The 20,395-nt window shown below is 44.2% G+C and overlaps 1 protein-coding gene across 1 annotated transcript in view; it reads right to left on the bottom strand.

Annotated features, from left to right (window-relative positions):
* Positions 1-20,395, bottom strand: part of MTOR (mechanistic target of rapamycin kinase) — a 123,692-nt gene that overhangs the window by 85,082 nt on the left and 18,215 nt on the right. Inside the window, exons 9-19 of the mRNA XM_080802636.1 lie at positions 19,575-19,761; positions 18,495-18,623; positions 17,548-17,792; positions 16,290-16,505; positions 15,739-15,944; positions 11,259-11,381; positions 10,560-10,649; positions 10,344-10,436; positions 9,300-9,434; positions 8,934-9,063; positions 7,354-7,604 (exon numbers count right to left, since the gene is read on the bottom strand). Coding sequence (XP_080658762.1) covers positions 7,354-7,604; positions 8,934-9,063; positions 9,300-9,434; positions 10,344-10,436; positions 10,560-10,649; positions 11,259-11,381; positions 15,739-15,944; positions 16,290-16,505; positions 17,548-17,792; positions 18,495-18,623; positions 19,575-19,761 — 1,805 coding nt within the window. The remainder of the gene's footprint in view (positions 1-7,353; positions 7,605-8,933; positions 9,064-9,299; positions 9,435-10,343; positions 10,437-10,559; positions 10,650-11,258; positions 11,382-15,738; positions 15,945-16,289; positions 16,506-17,547; positions 17,793-18,494; positions 18,624-19,574; positions 19,762-20,395) is intronic.

The following is a 20,395-nucleotide window of genomic DNA, read 5'->3' as shown; positions in this document are numbered from 1 at the left end:
GTTTAAAGTAAAAACTCAAAACAGGTCAAAAAGACACAGCTGGGGCACCTGAGTGGCTCAGTCGGTTAAGCATTTGCCTTCTGCTCAGGTCATGATCCCAGGGTCCTGGGACTGAGTCCCGCATTGGGCTCCCTGCTCACCAGAGAGCCTGATTCTCCCCCTGCTCATGCTCTCTCTCCTGCATTCATTCTCTCTCTCTCAAAAAACAAAACTAAAAACCAAAACACACAGCTGAAGAATTTGTGAACAGAAAAGGGATGTGAAGAAATATCCAGAATAGCTCTCTAAGAAATAAAGATGAAAAATATGGACAAGACACTAACAGACATTAAGAAAAGAGTGAGCTCTACATGTGAACCAAATTTTAGAAGGAAAAAACAGAGGGGTGGAATCCTCATATTCAGGAAGTCCACAAATTTCAAACAGGATATGAGAAGGAAATCCTTATCTAGATGCACAATAGGGGAGCTTCAGGGCAACGAACACAATGAGAAGATCTGAAATAGTCATTGAGAAAAGTGGGGTGACATGAAAAGGAATCGTGATTTCTCAACAACAGAAGAAATGCGAAAACATGGGATCATATCTACAGTTGCGGGAGAACCCACAATTGTATCCTCAGCTAAATAAAGATTTAAAAAGAGGGTGAAATAAAAAATTTTTCAGATACACAGAAACACAGAGCTTACTTTGATGGATGCTCACAAGAGGAATGTGCCCTCATCCTGAAGAAGGATAAGGACACTAGAAGAAAGCCCTGAGGTGGAAGACAGAACAAGGAGAATCGAGACGGTAAGTGTGTCTGCATAAAACAGTGATGACATTCAGTTTGGCAGCAGGAAAAAAAAAAAAGTGACACTACATAAGAGGGAAAGTGACAGTGTAAGCAATCACTCTATTCAGAAGGATGGAGATATGGATTAATTTTTTTTGATTAATTTTTAAAATTAGGTATTAAAGTTAGGTATGTGAGGCAAAATCTAAAGGTGAAAAAGATAAAATGAATCCATCCCTCATCCTGTACAGGGGGACATATTCCAAAGAGCTCAAAGATCTAAGTGTAAAAAATCAGGGGGTACCTGGCTGGCTCAGTTGGAGGACCATTTGACTCGATCTTGCGGTTGTGAGTTCCAGCCCCACATGGGGCATAGAGATTGCCAAAAAGACAAATTAAAAAAAATGTAAAAAGCAAGGCCAATTAAATACAAAAAAAAAAAAAAAAGGTAAAAGTGATGTACATACAAGGCTTTTTGTTACAGGATTATTTTAAGTATCAAAAGAATGAAAAAAAAATGCAAATGTTCATCCACAAGGACAGGTTCAACAGCTGCGGACTGTGCACACAGTGGGGTGTCATCACCCCCCCCAAGGGAGTGCAGGCATCCTCGGTGCTGCCCTGGCAGGAACTCCAGGACACGCTGCTGTGACAGTGAAAAAAAGCAGGGCGCACAACAGTGTTTACAGTATGATCTCTTCTGAGGGAGGCAGGTGGGGGAATGCGGATTTCCTTATGTTTTCATAAACAGTGAAAAGGCAAATTGAAAAATGGTCAAATGGTTACCTTGGGGGTAAGTGTGGTAGGCAAAATAATGGGAAGCCAGAGATATCTGTGCCCTAGTCCCTAGACCCCACGAATAAATGACCCTGCATGACAAGAGGGACTTCTGAAGATGTGATTAAGGTTCAGGACTCTGATGTGTGGAGATTACCTCTTAAAAGCAGAGAACCTTGGCTGGCAGTGGGCAGAGAGCAGGATCTGGCAGCAAAAGAAGGGTCAGAGAGACGCAATGCTGCTGACTCTGAAGGCAGAGAAAGAAGGCCAAGGAGTGTGGGCAGCAGCGAGAAGCCAGAGACAGCAAGGGAGATGGGCTCTCCCCTAGAGCCTCCAGAAAGGAACGTGCCTCAACAGCACCCATGGTTCGGTATGACCTCTGGCAGACTGATGACCTACAGAGCTGTAAGAGAATGAATCTGTGCTGTCCGAAGCCAGGACGGTGGTGGGGATTTGTTACAGCAGCAACAGGAAACGCTACAGGAAGAAACGGGGTAACACGGATGGGGAGAGAAGCTAGACTTCGCGGAACATATTTCATAGTTTCGGCTCTGGAACTGTTTTAATGTCTTACATAATTAGAATAGCCACAAAGAAATTTCTAAACACTGAAAATGAACAGAAACTAATTTAACTGTAACTCAAGTTGGTTGTGCAATCACTCAAAGACGAATTTCAAGCGACTTTAAACACAGTATTTTGGTGTGTATCTCCAAAACGAGACACAGCCTAAGAACGATAAAAAAAAATTTTTTTTAAATCACAAAAAACCTTGAACTGCATTCAGTAACCTTACTGTTATTACTAATACTAGTCATTTACCATTTATATGTATACAAGATACATGCGGGAATGTATTATGCAAGATGAAGCAAGTAATTATAGAAATGTCAGAACCAAGTAACGAGTTTTTCAGTGTGAGAAACAAGTATAAAATCAAAAGAAAAACTCTTAAATCTTAAATTTGCATTGGAAAATCTGTGTTACTTCATGACTTATGTTTCCTCTCTCTAAAAATTACTTATTTCTGTTCGTTCACAGAGACGGCTAAGAAATAATGATATGCCATTAGCAACGAGCAGAGCACCCCAGCACACAGACTGTGGTCTCCAAGTACCATCTCTCACTTAAAGAAACCATAGCTCCTTGGAAGTGGCCATGCCCAGCCTTGAGTGAAAAGTACTTGATAAACCCAGAATAACTCCCTCCTCACCACAGAAAGCAAAAAAAAAAAAAAAAAAGGAAAAAAAACAAGGACAAAGACCACTGGCCAATGTAAAAAGAACACAATGGCCAGGCTGATCGGGATAATTAGATCCCGAGAAAGAACAGTGCCTTCAATGAATAGAAATACAGCTCCACGAGTTGATAACGATACTTCAAAAAACAGCTGGGGTTGTGGCGGTGGTACCTGAGTCACCTTCGAGAAGTTGCAAGGGACCTAATTCATTACTCTGAAAAAACTGATACATAAGAGTCATGCATTTATTCTGCCCTCCCTGTAGGAACTATACTTCAAACTAACTGAATGATTAGTTGACAACATAAAGTTCTTCATAGATGATCGCTAACAAATAAATCCAATAATAATATAATTAGAAAATCACAGCTTTGCGGTTGCTAATTAAATAATCGTTCTAGAAAACAATCTTCAATGAACACTAAAATGATTAGGAGAAAGGCTGAGAGGGAACACAGGATCACAGTACCTGAGCCCCCTGATTAGCCCTTACATCACTAGACATGGATGATTTAGAAAAGATTTGCTTACTAACTGTTGAAACAGGAAGTATTCAGTACCTCCTGTGAAGTATTTCTTGCTAAAAGAAGGAACCTGAATTTAATCGACTCTAAATCTAATCAACTTACAAGAAGTTAAGGGATCTTGAAGATACAATCAGCCAAATCCAAAATGGGAAATTCTACAGGACAAATGACCTGCTTTCTTCCACAAATAAATGGCATGAAAAAAATGTGGCAGGAAAAGAAGAACAGGTAGAGAGAGAATTGGACATATCAGCCAAATGTGATGTGCATAGCTTATATGGATTCTGATTGAAATAAACCAAATACGAAAAAATATTTTTAAGACAAACAAGGACATCTGAAGAAGACTCAGTATTAAAAGATATTAAGGAATTATTTTTACTTTTGTAGGTGTTGTAATTTTGGTTATATGGGGGAAAAAGTATTTGTTGGTGAAACAGTACAATATCTGGGATTTGCTTTAAGGTGTGGGAGGGGGGTGTAATAAGATGAAACCAAATTGATAAAATGCTAATAATTACTGATGAGTATGGGAATTTAATATAAGTTGTCTACTTTTTTTTTTTTTTAAGATTTGTTTATTTTGGAGAGAGAGTGAACACACGCATAAGCAGTGGGAGGGTCAGAGGGAGAGAATCTTCAAGCAGACTCCGCACTGAACACAGAGACCGACACAAGACTTGATCCCGTGACCCATGAGATGATGACCTGAGCCGAAACCCTCAACCAACTGAGCCAGCCAGGAGCTCTAGTTGTCTATTTTTGTTTATGACTGAAATATCCCATTACAAAACATTTATTAAAATTAAAGACAGCAACACGAGGGCAAGACAAGAAAATGAAAACTCTACCAAGTCCAGAAAAGAAAGAAAATATATAAACAGATAAAGCAGGTCAAAAATAAAGCACTAAATCGGATGGTGAAAGTATACCCAAATAGATCAACAATCACAATAAATAAAAACGGACTGAATGCACTGATTAGCAAAGATTTTCAAATGAGATTAAAGGAATAATCTAGCTATATTATTATACATATTATCATGAGAGACTCACCTAAAGCAAAAAGTTGCAAGATAATTAAAAGTAAAAGGATAATAAAAGACATACCCTCTCCAAAAAAAGTTGGTGTAGTTATACTAAAATTAGGCAAAATAAATTTTAAGGTATTATTAAAGATATAAAGAGTCCTTGCAAAATGATAAAAGATGTGACTTACCAGGAAGATACCGTGATTTCAAGTTTGAATGTACCTAATAATACATCTCCCCAAATTTATAAAACAGAACTGACTAAACTATGAGAAATTAATATGTCCACCACTGTAAAGGGAGATTAACTCATTTCTCTCAGTAATAGATTAAGCAAACTAAAAATTAATAAGAATACAAAAAATTTGAACACAGTAAGTAATAAGTTCAAATCTAATGACATACATGGAACTTTGCACATAACATCAACAAACACCCACTATTCCCCAGCACAGAGGAAACATCAAAACGGATCAAGCATTCAATTAAGGCAGTTTCAGCAAACATCAAGGAATCGTAAACCCCATGCAATTAAGTTAGAAACAGATATCCAAAAAAGAAATTTAAAACCCTGTAAATCTGCAGATTAAAATATCCACTTCTAAATAACTCAGTGGTGAAAAAAGAAATCATGGGAAACATGAAAAAACACTTATCTCTGAGCCATAACGGCACTAAATTATTATTCAGCTACGAAGAAGGGATGAACTACTGATCCGTGATGAACCCCAAAAGTGTTAAGTGAAAGAAGCTACACACAAAAAAACCACATATGGTTCCAATTGTATGAAATGTCCTGAAAAGGCAAATCTATAGGCACAAAGTAAATAAAATGAATAATTTCTTAGGGATGCCCAGGTGGCTCAGTTGGTTAAGTGTCTGACTTCGGCTCAGGTCATGATCCATGATCCCAGGATCATGGGATTGAGCCCTATGTCAGGCTCCCTGCTTGGTGCGGAGCCTGCTTCTCCCTCTCCCTCTCCCTCTGCCCCTGCTCATGCTCGCTCACTCTCTCTCTCTCAAATAAATAAATAAAATCTTTTTAAAAAAATGAATAATTTCTTAAAAAAATGTGACCAAAACTGTTTTAAGAAGAAAAAGAAAAACAAAACAGATCTTTGAACCTGTACTAAAAAAATAATAATAATAAATAATCATCACAGGCCAATTTCACTCAAGAATGTAGATGTAAAAAACTGATATTAAGTATTAGATATTAAGTCAATGTATCAAAAAATACATCATAACCAAGATGGTTTTAAAACAATAATTCAAGGGGCACCTGGGTGGCTCAGTGGATTAAAGCCTCTGCCTTCAGCTCATGATCCCAGGGTCCTGGGATCGAGCCCCACCTTAGGCTCTCTGCTCAGCAGGGGGCCTGCTTCCTCCTCTCTCTCTCTGCCTGCTTCTCTGCCTACTTGTGATCTCTGTCTGTCAAATAAATAAATAAAATCTTTAAAAAAAACCAATAATTCAAAAATATTTCAACATTAGGACATGTATCAATGTAATTCAACATATTAACACACTGAAAGAGAAAAAATTGTATGATTGCCACACGAAACAAATCGAAGGCATTTGATAAATCCAATACCTGTCCATGATAAATGTAATACATGATAAAAATTCTAGCAAACTAAGACCATAAGGGAACATTTATAGCCCTTAGAAAGCTACCTGTCAAAAACCTACAGCAAACATTATACTTAGTGTGGAAATCTTAACAGCAGTGCCACTGAAATGAGAAACGAGATTAAAGATTTCCAGGTTCACAGAGTCTAATCCACATTGTAGTGAGGGTCGTAGAAATGAAAATGAGGAAACGTAGTAACTGGTTTAAAGATTAAAACAAAAAATAAGAACTGCCTTTCTCTTTTTGTAGACTATATGATTATCTGTAGTGAAAAGCTAGGAAAATTTAGTTAAATTATTAGAATTAGTAAAAACTCGACGAGGTTGAGTACATAAAACTGTACTTCTGTACTCCAGGCACTAAGTCAGAAAATATACTTTCTAAAAAGATATTATTTCTTCTAAATGTACATCAAATTGAATATATAATCACAGAGGAAAATCTGATCTTAAAAGTTAATTCAAGGGGCACCTCGGTGGCTCAGTCTGTTGAACGTCCAACTCTTGATTTCAACTCAGTTCATGACGGCAAAGTCCTGAGATCAAGCCCCGTGTCAGGGCTCCCCACGCTGCAGGGGTCTGCTTGAGATTCTCTCTCTCCCTGTCTCTCTGCCCCTTCCCCTGCTCATCCATACACATGCTTTCTCTCGGTGTCAAATAAGGAATCAAGTCTTTAAAAAAAAGCCCCCTTGAGCTTTATTGAGCAGATTCGCTGCCAGTAGTGGGACGGGTAAATAAACATAGCGCCACTCTGCAAGTCGTGTAGTTTAGAAAAAGAAAAGAGAGCAAAAGGGAAAAATAGGCTAGAAAGTCCTTACTTTGCAACCAGTGTGATAACAGATTCAGGCAAGGATCATCCACGGCTGCTCAGTCATTGGGTCAAAGACAGGGAACAGGACAGTCACAGGCTCCAAGTATCAGCCCCGGATTAATTAATGACTCAAGAAAAAGGCAACTTACAATGGAGAGCTCTGACAGAGACTGATGTCACCATGTGCTCAAACTCAGGATCAGCACTAACGGGAGAAGCTGACGTTACAAGATCTGGTAAGAGGTATGCAATGTCACCTCCGTAACAGTCTTGCTAAAACGAGGGACCCGACAGACTTCAATCTAATCATGAGAAAGCAACCAGTTCACCCAGTGGGACGTTCTACTGGACAAGTGCCCTGAAATCTAGGTACACCCCCCCGCCCCCACGCACCCCCCCAACTCATTGTTTAGCCGTTCCGAGGCGATAACCCAGGAAACTGAACCTGTACCCTCAAAGGTTAGGAGTTAGGGGGAGGAGGGGTACTAGGCCCAACAGTCAACAGGGGGCATCGGTAGGAAGTGGGGCTCAGGAGCAGGGGTGGGGTTTGACCTACTCACCTCCCGGATGGCCCCGTCACAGACCCGAATGACATTGAGGAATGTGGGCATGACCTGCGGCAGGAACTGCACACACTTGAGGCCCAGGGACTTGAAGATGAAGGTGATGGCCTGGACGACCATGGTGTGATGGTGCGACAGGGACTGGTCTCGGAAGATCCGCATCAGCGCCACCATGGACACGGCGGGGTAGAACTCATCCAGCGGCAGGTTGCCCATGTTGACCAGCATCTCACTGGTGCTGTAGTCGGCTAAGACAAAACCATGGCAACGGTCATGAGCTATACGTGCCACGACCGACTCGGAGCACGACCTGGCTAACAAGCAGCCAGACTGTCATTCAGCGGGACAGATGACAAACCCACAAACAGGCTCTCACCGTGAAGAATGCGAGAGCCTTTGGCTGTTCTATTACCCCAACCACAAAAGGCTGGAACAGTACATGATGGGTTTTCTTTAAATTGCTCGGTTCAACTTCGCTTATCATTACAGTTGACAACTTCGTAGTTGAAACCATCAATAAAAATAATTACTCTCCCAAATGAAAGTAAAGGGAATCAAATTGGGCTAACATCTGTTCACCAGCTGCTCGGTGCCCCCAGGGACGTCGGATGAGGGAGCGGCAAATGCTAGCTGACCTGAACCACAAGGATCGTGAAGACTGGGTGAGGGGAGGGTGGACGGTTCACTGACGAGGCCAAGCACTAGACCAGCCGAGACTGGACTGGCGCCGTGGAGCAAGGACGAAATGTGCAGGGGCTGGGCTGAGACTCTGTTCCTGACCGCCCGGGTCTGGAGGGTAACGTCAGAGCTATGCTTCTCTGCTCGACGGAAGAAATGGAAGCAACAGGATCCCACCCATGGAGTTCAGAAACAAATTACTTCTAAAAGGCTCAGGGGTTGGAGCACTGGTCTTGTAGAAACAAAATACTTTGGGAAAACAACCTTTTGCTGGAAAGGCTGGAAAAGCCACTGTTGAACTTTTACTCTTCTGGAAATAAGCCTGCCTGATGAACAACAGGTTAAGTCTAGAAAAATCTGCCGTCGCCCCATACCCTACCCAATCGCTTAGGGTACTTGTCAAAAGGCAAAGGGGCTCCAAGGCCAGACCAGCTGATGAAAAAGAGAGCCCTGGATTCGGATTGCTACCAGTTTCTCTGCGCCCCTAAGCCTGGCCTCAGGTTTCCCTAGCAATTAAAACAAGGAGAATAAATTCTGCCCTTTCCTCCCTAGGTGTCATGAGAATAGAAAACATCAAAGAAGACTAACAAAGAATGAGAGATGAACAGAGCGGATGGGGTGATAATTCACATCTCTCTCATCAGCACCAAAAAGTGGGTATAGACTTGGCCTGTTGACCCTTGACAAAGAACGTGGACAGACGGAAGGGCTCTGGACACGCCGGGAAGCAGCATTCCTGTTGTGATTCAGGAGAAAACTTGACTTTCCATTCAAAAGTCATGAAGTGAGCCAATAGGCTCTAATTTGTTATCAAAGCCCAAGGCTCTTTCTGAGCACAGCCAGCAAGGACTTTGTGAGGCAGGAACTTGGCGAGTCTCTCACAGTTCCCCTCCACTTACAGGAATCCTGACTTGACTTGGATTCAGACAGGCTGACAGCGGAAGCATCGCGGGACTGGTCAATCATGCCAATGTTTACTTTGTGCTTGTAGGGATCCAGGGCCCCCAAAAGCCCTAACACACGGATAGCCTGGGTGAGAAAGGGGAGGGGAAAAAGAAAACATCCATCACAATGTCCGGTGTTGGTTTCATGACTACTCCTCCTCTCATGTCCCATGACACCCAGTTCACATCTGAATGACCAGTTAGAAGAACAAAACGGAGGGCAGGACATCTCATCAACACTCCGTCACAGCACGTTAATGTTACAATCTCTCCATTCTTCCAGCAAAGTCTTTAAAGAACCAAGTTTGCCATGGTCCCTACCTCTCTCCGTGTCCCCTGGTTCTGCTCAGTCTTCAGAAAATTCAGCAGGACCTCAAGCAAAGTGGGGTATTTCCTGTAGGGCTCTACCACATAGCCAGTGCTGGCCACCAACTGTCCCAGGGTCCACAGAGCCACCTGGACAAGCAATAGAACAATGGTTTGTTGAGTCAGTGAGAGAGAAGAGAAAGCATGGTTTGTACTTTCCGTTAATGACGCAATGAAGTGGGATGCCTGGGTGGCTCAGTCAGTTAAGCGTCTGTCTTCCGTTCAGGTCATGGTCCCAGAGTCCTGGGATCGAGTCCCGCATTGGGCTCCCTGCTCAGTGGGGAGCCTGCTTCTCCCTCTGCCTGCTGCTCCCTCTGCTTGCATGCTCTGACAAATAAATAAATAAATTCTTTAAAAAAAAAAAAAATGATGCAATGAAGTGTTAGAGGCTTTTGCAAGAAAAGACATTTCCAGGACAGGCACTAACCATGAACAGAAATCCTTGAGAGTCCGGGCATAAAAACAAGGCCACAAACCAACATAACCATTACTAGATAAAGAGATAAAAGAAGAGCCCCACCATTCTCAATGGAAATACACAGTCCTTCCACATCCTGAGTGATTAATGGGAGAAATCAATTTAAGAGGAAATTAAGATTGTTCTTAATTTTGGTCTAGTTATCTACTGACCTCGGTGACCAAACTAAATGAAGCCGGGGCTGGGGAAGGGTGTGCTGAAGCTCTATTTGCCTCCATAGCCACAGGCCCAGGCTTTCTCTTTCCCTCTTGGGGTTGGGGCTCTGACAGATGACCTGGATTTTTCTTTTACCACTGGCCACTGGCCAGCCCTGAGGATTACTGAAAGTGACTCCAGGTCAGGATGGCAGCTAATTCTGGCTCCAGATCTTTCTTCATTTTCCTCAACAGATACTTCCGAGTACTTATTGTGTGCCAAGCTTTGGCTCAGGCACTGGCTGGGGGCACTAAGTGACAAAGAGAGGCAAGGGCCCTGGCCTCCCAGGGGCTTGTTCTGTCCAGTTCGGAAGGAGCAGTACTCACCTGCCTTTTAGCCAACAGAGAGGAGTCCTGCAGCATGTCCATGATGGTAATAAAGAGTTCGTCCACCCATTTCCTCATTTCTAGGCCACTAACCTATAAAATGAAAAAGAGGGTGGAAGGTAAGATTAGAGATTATGGCATTACAAAGTATTTTGATTTCCTCAGAGGCTAAACAGTATTCTTTCCATCCTACGGAGAAAGCAGCTGTCCCCTTACCTGAGCCAATTCTCCTATCGTAGCCAAGACATTATTGATCACACCTGGGTTTGGATCAGGGTCCGGATCTTTCAGTTTCAAAATTAAAGCCTATGAAAAGAAGGGATGATAAAAACGGATGGAGAACAGAATCTACTAGAAACCTTTCTTTCACGTAAGTAAAATTCACCCGAGAGACCATTTCAACCCTAGATAAATTACTTCTAGGCTTTATGAATCCAGGATTTCTCCAGAATGTGGATTTTAAAACTTTTCTCCTAGCCTAGTTAGATGTATGAGAAAGCTGAGAAACGCCTTGAGAAAAACACGTTTCCCGTGCCTTCTCACACAGTACCTGATCATCCGCCAGATTCACATAAGTTTTGAAAGATTTCAAAAGCCTCTAACATATTCGAATTTTAAAGCTAATTTTTTTTTCACTTTGAAGTACCTATTTTATGCCACTCTCTACCTACTTCTCCTTTCCAAGCACATTTGATGATGTGCTGGGATGGCTGTATCTTATCTCTTATAGGGAGAGCCCTTTCCTGCAACTGGTGAGATTTTCACTGTTCTTTCACTAAGAATGCTTGATGTGGCCCTTGACCCTGAGCCTGGGGCCAGAGAAACTGTCTACTAAAACACTCCCATTGTCTCAAAGGAGCAGACATAAGATGACTCGCAGAGAAAGTGCCAGTTTCTCTAACTGCTGTGAGTTACCTTCAGAATGGGCTCCATGTAGGGGCGGATGAGCCGGGGGGCATTGGAGACCAGGTGCCCCAACATGCGGGCACTCTGCTCTTTGATTCTTCCAATGCCACTGTGCTCCAGCTCCGTCAGAATCTGCAGGAAAGAAAGGGGTGGTATGGTAGAGAAAGTTCTAGAGAGGAACGGTGTATCGAAGGGGAAACATGGCAGGGAACCATAGGAAGGAACCAGAACTGCACTACAGATCAAGGAGCTGCTGGATCCTCCACAAAGGCCAACTGTCGAGGACACAGCAGTGGTGGGAAGAAAGACTGCTGGAAATCAGCCCCAGCCCCCATGGTCCCCCAGCCGTCCCCGAGCACAGCTTTACCAGTACGGCACAGGCCCAAGGGGCTGGGAACACCAGCAGGGACAGCGAGAGCAGGGGTCTGCAGAAACGAGGAACAAGGGAAGGGTTCTCTTCGAAAACAATCTTTGTCTGGACAGCAAATCACTAAGGGGGCCTATAAGTAATGACAAAGAACCAGAGAACAGTCAGAACAGCTCTGCTATTGAAAGAAATATTAATACTCAGTAGCGGTTTCAGGGACGTCTAGATAAACCCAAACGGTGAGGGATTATACCAACAGAATCCCCTTGGGCCTTGATGAACAGAAATAACAAGTTTGTTCTGACATCCTTAAAACACCAGTAAACCAGCATGTTCTATTCACCGTGACACAGATATAAACAACTTAATAAAGAGAGACTTCTGGCGAGCTGAAGTTGCTGGAAGGAAATCTCTGAACCGTGAGAAAAGTGCATGTTAACTCAGCTACCCAGAGGAAGAGTTTATAACTTAATAATATGTTTTGTCTTAGGTTACTGATTTAATAATTCTGACTTTCTGGATTCCCCCTGGCAGCCTGTTTTCCCCCGTCACAGCAGACAGCAGTGAGAGGGGACAGAGGGGCTGCTGAGAACAGACCCACAGGAGTCAGGAGATGGCTGGCAGGGAGGAAACAGATGCCCACGAGGAGAGCGCCAATCTCCGGAGCATCAAGGGCCAAATCAAAGATCCCCGAATTCACTTCCAGAGCCGGCAAGCATCCCTGTGCCCTGACAACAATACCCCAGAGCCCCCTCTGATGATCGACAGGCATGAGGAAAAGAGGCATGAGGAAACGTCCCATACCAAAGCACGCAAATGTACGATTCAACTTGTGAAGGTCTGTATCCACACTTGAAAACAAGAAAAATTATGCACCCAAAACCATAAGATACCTAGCAATAAACCTAACCAAAGAGGCAAAGAATCTATACTCAGGAAACTATAAAGTACTCATGAAAGAAATTCAGGCAGACACAAAAAAAAGGAAAAATGTTTCATGCTCATGGATTGGAAGAACAAATATTATGCAAATGTCTATGCTACCTAAAGCAATCTACACATTTAATGCAATCCCTATCAAAATACCATCCATTTTTTTCATAGAAATGGAACAAATAATCCTAAAATTTATATGGAACCAGAAAAGACCTTGAATAGCCAAAGGAATATTGAAAAAGAAACCCAAAGTTGGTCGCATCACAATTCCGGACTTCAAGCTCTATTACAAAGCTGTCATCATCAAGACAGTATGGTACTGGCACAAAAACAGACACATAGATCAATGGAACAGAATAGAGAGCCCAGAAATAGACCCTCGACTCTATGGTCAACTAATCTTCGATAAAGCAGGAAAGAATGTTCAATGGAAGAAAGACAGTCTCTTCAACAAATGCTGTTGGGAAAATTGGACAGCCACATGCAGAAAAAGAAACTGGACCTTTCCTTACACCACACACAAAAATAGACTCAAAATGGATGAAGGTCCTCAATGTGAGAAAAGAATCCATCAAAATCCTTGAGAACACAGGCAGCAACCTCTTCGACCTCAGCCACAGCAACTTCTTCCTAAGAACGTCGCCAAAGGCAAGGGAAGCAAGGGCAAAAATGAACTATTGGGATTTCATCAAGATCAAAAGCTTTTGCACAGCAAAGGAAACAGTCAACAAAACCAAAAGAAAACTGACAGAATGAGAGAAGATATTTGCAAATGACATTGTCAGATAAAGAGCTAGTATCCAAAATCTATTATAAAGAGCTTAGCAAACTCAACACCCAAAGAACAAATAGTGTAACCAAGAAATGGGCACAGGACATGAACAGATATTTCTGCAAAGAAGACAACCAGATGGCCAACAGACACATGAAAAAGTGCTCCACATCACTCGGCATCAGGGAAATACAAATCAAAACTACAATGAGATACCACCTCACACCAGTCAGAATGGTTAAAATTAACACGTCAGGAAACGACAGATGCTGGCGAGGATGCGGAGAAAGGGGAACTCTTCTACACTACTGGTGGGAATGCAAGCTGGTGCAACCACTCTGGAAAACAGCATGGAGGTTCCTCAAAAAGTTGAAAATAGAGCTACCGTACGACCCAGCAATTGCACTACTGGGTATTTACCCTAAAGATACTAATGTAGTGATCCGAAGGGGCACGTGCACCCGAATTTTCATAGCAGCAATGTCCACAATAGCCAAACTATGGAAAGAACCTAGATGTCCATCAACAGATGAATGGATAAAGATGTGGTATATATATATACAATGGAATACTATGCAGCCATCAAAAGAAATGAAATCTTGCCATTTACGACGACATGGATGGAACTAGAGGGTATTATCCTGAGCAAAATAAGTCAGTCGGAGAAAGACAACTATCATATGACCTCCCTGACAAGAGGAAGTGGAGATGCAATGTGGGGGGGTTGGGGGTAGGAAAAGAATAAATACAACAAGATGAGATCGGGAGGGAGACAAACCATAAGAGACTCTTAATGTCACAAAACAAACTGAGGGTGGCTAGGGGGAGGGGGGTAGGGAGAGGGTGGTGGGGTTATGGACACTGGGGAGGGTATGTGCTATGGAGACTGCTGTGAAGTGTGTAAACCTGGTGATTCACAGACCTGTACCCCTGGGGCTAATAATACATTTTATGTTTATAAAAAATTAATAAATAAATAAAAATTTTTTAAAAAGAAAAATTAAAAATTTGGGGGTTTCAAGGGGTAAGCTCAGTACATGGTAAGTTCATTCAACAGTGTGTCACATTCTCCAGTATCAGGAAAACTGAGATGGCCTGATAGCCTGGCGGCTTATTGTAACCTTCTAGAGGACACAGGCCATGCCTGGCTTGTTCGCTAATGTTTCCAGCACCCAGCAGGACCTGGAAGGTGGAAGATATCCAAAACATCTATTGACTAAATGAACACACTGATATTCTCATTAGGAAATATTTCTATATCGGGCTTCTTTAAGCAGGATTTGGGTTGGCAGGCTCAACAATGATTTGTTTTCCTTCCCAAAACCTTAGGGATTTTAAGAAAGACTTCAAAGGATAGGCGCTCAACACAGGCCAGCAGTTGAAGAAATAAACCACCAGGCTACAAACAGAAGCGCCAACATAATACAATCCTCAATTCGTTGACTGATGACATAACTTATAGTCACTTTAGTTATGATTGTGAATACACATTTCTCTAGGATGAAAGTTACGTATGTTAATGATTTTTCTGTGTTTACGCTCTTTCTGTGGGTGGGTCAAGAAGCAGATCAAGAGGGAGGGACGGGGTGGAGTCGGGGGACAGGAAAGGACTGGATGAGGCACCCTGAGACCCAGAAGAGGCGGGTGGAAAGAAGTCGAGGCAGAAAGGACTGGACCATACACCACTCGCAAGGAGGCCATTTATGTGGGTAGGTGGAGACAGAAACTGGGGAACCAGGTTTTAGCAGGAATGGAAAATCCTGGGGCGCCTGGCTGGCTCAGTCCGTAAAGCATGCAACTCTTGACTTGGGGTTGTGAGTTCAAGCCCCACGTTCGGCAGGGAACCTACTTAAAAAAAAAAAAGTCCTAGTAGATCAAGCCACAAGGCCAATCTGAAGCTACCTTTGGTTCTAGCCTTCTAGCTGGCTTAGCTTGGCATCTGATATTATTTAAGAACGAACGCCAGAGACCACAGACTAGGGCAATGACCACGAGAAGCAATGTTGGAACCATTCTCATCCTTGGCCTCTGTGCCTGACCTGGCATCAGCAAGAGCAGGAGAGCGGAAGGACGGAGGGGTGCTGCGAAAACGAGACATCATCTGCGGGCTGAGCGGAGAGGGCCAAGAAATGCAGTCTCGGGTGACTTGCCAGGAACAAGAGAAGAGCTGCAGAAGAGGTTAGCTGGGATAGGAGGGCCCCTGGAGTTACACTGCCGAGAGGCTGATGAGGTGATGAGCACTGGAACTACAACTGTGAAGCTGGGGAAACAAGGACTCTTGGAGCCAAAGGCGGCTTTTACCGGGTATCTCGACCTTTCTCTCCCTTCCTGGTCCTCGTCTCTCTTTCCCCCAACCACTCTCACAATGACAGTCCCTTTGCCATTGCCTCTAGGTCCAACTGTCACACCATTACCTGGATGAGCATCTTGCGCAGGAAAGGCATGACGAAGGCCGGGTTCATGCTACTGAGCCGCCCCACGGTGCAGATGGCCAGCTCCCGGATCTCAAACACCTGATCGTTCAGGGCCACAAACAGGGCCTGCAAATTCTCTGCCTGAGCCAGGTGGGCATCAAAGCGCTCATCCAGGGATGCCAAGACACAGTAGCGGATGTCAGGGTCTGCAAGAGCAATTATGCCTTTGAACGCCTCTTCAATGCCATCACCCTGCTGGCCATTTCCCAGATTCTGGCCCCACTAACTCCAGCCTAGTGAGAGGGTACCACGTACCCTTCTCTCATCTCACCTGTCAAATCTTTTTTGTACTCACAGAAGCAACAACAACAGAAATTAACGACAGATTCTTTTATACCAGTAGGCTGGAGTAGCCAAGCCCAGCACTTTGGCTGAGACATCAGCGGGCTAAGGCCAAAAGTCTCTAGAGAGGCCACGCAATGCAACTGGCTAATCCCAACTGCCCCGGGCGCGTAAACTCCCCTAGACTGCTCCTGTCTCATCAGCCGTACCAGGATCTGTTATCCCAACCACGAGCAGCTTGCTGAGCACATCTGCCACCACTTGCACTGCGGTCTGGCTGACCACGTGAGCGTGGCCGCTGATGAGGTGCACGGAGGGCGTGAGCAGGCGGGAGCAGGTGCGGGCAGCTTCCATGCGGATCTCCTTGTGCTCACTGTTTAGGAAATGATCCGCACAGTGGCGGACGAACTGGGTCAGAGAGTGGCCTGGATACAAAGGCAGAGGGAAAACAAAATAAACACTGCCGCTCCAGACGGGAGACGTACAACTAGCTAGCTGCATTTTTCATTTCATGGCTACGAATTCAATTTTCAACAAGATATTGACCCAGAACGCTTCTCTTAAAAAAGGCAACAAATGGGTTTCCGATTGGCAGAAAGGCAGAAGGGAGGCAGAGGAGCGGGGAGACCGAAAACAGGCATTCCAGCCCCCCCCCCATCCTAATCCTTTATTTCCTTCAAAGAATGAATTATTTTGTTTTATTCTGACCCAAACCTTTATATTCCCAGAGAGTAAAACAATCCTTGATCAAATTTACCTTGTCTATTTTAGTTCCCAGATTTGAATACCAAAAGACAGTCTGGCGTAGGCTGGGTTTAAATAGAGCTACTTTCTATTCATTACAAGTACATTATCCTGGGTGTTGATCAGTGCAAGTAGAGGGGCTACAAGAGGGAAACCACAGATGGCTATAAGCATTCAGATCGCATGTTTAGGCTTTTGTACTTGCTTGTTCTCCTTCAGTCTTGATCACTGCCACCTATGTGATTTTCAATTTCAAAAGTATCTGTTTTTCTCTCCTGAAATAGATCTCCCTAGGGCATTGATATGGGTTTATCTGCAGCTTAGAACTCCACAGTACAGCACTCTTGAAAATCATACTGCCATAGGAATGGAAATACTTAAAAGCCTCCCGGCTTAAACATTTTAAAGCATTAAATACCATCTCAGCTTCATGGATGTGGGGGGGATGGGGAGCTCCATCTCTGACTTTCTCATCTCTGAAGCAAGGAGATCAATGCATAATTTCCCTGAGCACCATCTGCCCCCAAACTCAGGATGGGACAGAGAGACAGAGAGCAGAAATTTACAGCATGCACAAAGAGCCCAGGAGGCTGAGCTGCTACAAGGTCAGCTACCTGTTCTCCTGGATCCCCAGTAAGATCCAGGACTTCAAGGCGCCCTCCTTCTTTTCCTGGGGTTCCCAGGAACACTCACTGTCTTGGCAAAGCGGCTGCAATTTCTTACCTTCGAACTCGAAGCTGCCAAGAGTACGCAGAGCCAGAGTAATGCTGCCCACATCACTGGCCTCAGGCAGGGCTGTGAGGCCAGGGGAAGCCAGCTGATGGGCCAGGCCCTTGGGCATGCCTGGGTGCCGGAGGGGTTTGTGCATCAGGACCAGGGACAGCATCTTCAGGAGCCCATCCTGGATGTCCTTCTTCAGCTGTGGAATCTGTCGGCTCAGGTCATACAGCACAGCAGTGAGGGCAGGGCTGAGGGGAAGGAAACCAGGCACTTAAGGCACTGGACAGACATTTGTCTGCTCTTGAGAAGAAACAGCCCCTCTTATCCAGCAAGGGGATTGGGGGCACCACTGCTTGGTCTTTAAAGTAGAAAGAATACTATAAAATAGAAGAAATGTCCTGAACTCTCTCGGCCATGTCAGAGATTTCAAAACAATCTACGAATTTCTGGTCTTTGCCAGAACTTGCTTAATGTAATTTAGACACTGCTGAAGACCAAGTCTCAATAAACAATCCGGGAAGCAAACGGGGAGCACCACCCTTATTTTATAGATAAAGAGAACTAAAGCGAGAAAAACCAAGCAGTTTCCCAACGATGCCGTGAACAGCTGCAAACATCAGCTGAGCCTGTCTTCTGTGCAAGGCCCGGTGCCTGGAACACGACTCTTTCACTTAACCCATGTGACAACCTTGGATAAGAGCAGCTGCTATTATGCCCACTTTTCAGGTGAGAAAACTGAGGCTCGGGGAAGTTAAGTAATTGGTGAGAATCACACAGCTAACTAGAGACGGAACCAGGGTTTGAAACCAGGCTGTGTTTAGTGTGAACTCTCCTGCCTTTCCAATTTAATGAGCAAACACACACGCTCCGCTCTATCAACTCTGTCCCATATGCCACGGTCAAGGCTCGTACTACCCAAGATGGGAGAAGCTCAGGTTGCTGACACCCACCTCAGTCCCACTGCCAGCATGGGCTCCAGCAGCTCCTTGATATCCTGTTGGATGCCTGGCCCCATCGCCCGGGCCAGCATGCTGATACAGGTGAATACTGTGGCATCTACCTGCATGGCTTTCTGTCTCCTGCAGGGGACCAAAAGAGTGGCTACTTCAGGCACAATGACATTGTGGGATTTCCCACCTCCAGATCACCTTGGGACAAGGAGGGCAGGGGATCAGGCATGGCCAAAATTTGCTGGTGCCCATGTTATCTACTGCACAATTCTAGGGGGCCCACCACACCCGAGACACTGTAGATTTGAATTTACAACAATCCAGCAGATGGCAGTCATGTATCTTGAGGAAGGGGCCCCTTTCTCAAATTTGCACACAAGGCATCATACGGGTTAGTGGGGCTGGCCGAGGTACCTATTTAGGAAGCAAACTGAACAGTGTATATTTCAGGGACCCGGGGTAGGGCGCATCCATCATATGGAAAGAAATTCTTCTCCCCCACGATGAGAAGGCTGGGCTTTAGAATGGGGAGGCTTATCCCTTCACCAGACTAATCCTTGCTACTAACACAGAGGATCAAAACACAGCTATATATAGCCAACACTGACCACCCTCCAGCCTTAGAGGCGACACCCTGGCCTCTCCAGCTTGCGGGGTGCTGAAGGTTTTTCTCGTATCCTCTTTACTGGATGGCTACAAGGGGTAGAATAATGCACCTCACTTTAGTGATAAGGAAAAAGTGAGCATTAGGTCCCTTCACTTCTAGTCCAGAAGCGCTCTCTTCAGGTCTTATATCAAAAGACCTTTGAAAGCCGGAGAAAAGAGCAAAACTAGGGATTCCCAGTTAATTATAATACCGAAAACAGCACTGGCATCTAACGTGTTCACACGGTATTCAGAGTCCCCAAATATTTATATATGGATATGACTTCATTTGAAAAGCCTGTCACTCCACTGAGGAAGGGTTGAGCTTTGTGTGATTTGCTACACCCTGGGGCTTAATGATGAGGAGAACAGGCTTAAGCTCCATGGAAACTGGGATGGAGCATCTTAAGGTGGAATCATAACAGAGATGCTTACTTATGGGCAAAGTCCTTAGGGGGTAGGGCTGCACGGATGATGTCCAGCACCCGAGGTAAATAGACCTTAAACTCAGATCTCACAGCCACAGAGAGCAGCCCCAGGGCTTGGAAGGCTGCTGTACGTTCCTTCTCCTTCTTGACACAGCTTAAGACATGGTTCATGGTGTCCTGGAGGTACTGGGTATCTGATCATAAGAAAGACAAAGCATATGGTTCAAGGTCAGGGTTGGTGTATATATCAAAGGTCAGAGTTCCTATAAAACACTTAAATATAAGAATAAATTAATGGAGAGGCGCATGGAGGCTCAGTGGGTTAAACATCTGCCTTTGGCTCAGGTCGTGATCTCAAGGTCCTGGGATCGAGCCCCATGTTGGGCTACTTGCTCAGCGGGGAGTCTGCTTGTCCCTCTCCCTCTGTCTCTCCCCTTGCTTGTGCTCACTCTCTCTCTCTCAAATAAATAAAATCTTAAAAAAAAAAAAAAAAGGAGGGGCGCCTGCGTGGCTCAGTCAGTTAAGCAGCTGCCTTCTGCTCAGGTCATGATCCCAGGGTCCTGGGATTGAGCCCCACATCCGGCTCCCTGCTCAGCGGGGAGCCTGCTTCTCCCTCTCCCTCTGCCTGCCACTCTGCCTACTTGCACCCTCTACCTCTCTGTCAAATAAATAAATAAATAAATAAATAAATAAAATCTTAAAAAAAAAAAAAAAGGAATAAATTAAGAGAGCCTGTTGAAAAAAGGTAAAGAATTTTAGAGGCTGTATTAACGGAAGTCTTAAGCTTGATAATCACTCCTCAGATACATCTTTTGGAAATATTAGAAA

This window comes from Martes martes (assembly GCF_963455335.1).
Source record: "Martes martes genome assembly, chromosome: 4".
NCBI lineage: Eukaryota > Metazoa > Chordata > Mammalia > Carnivora > Mustelidae > Martes > Martes martes.
Note: the sequence above shows the minus strand (reverse complement) of the source record. Positions and strands in the feature narration are given on the sequence as shown.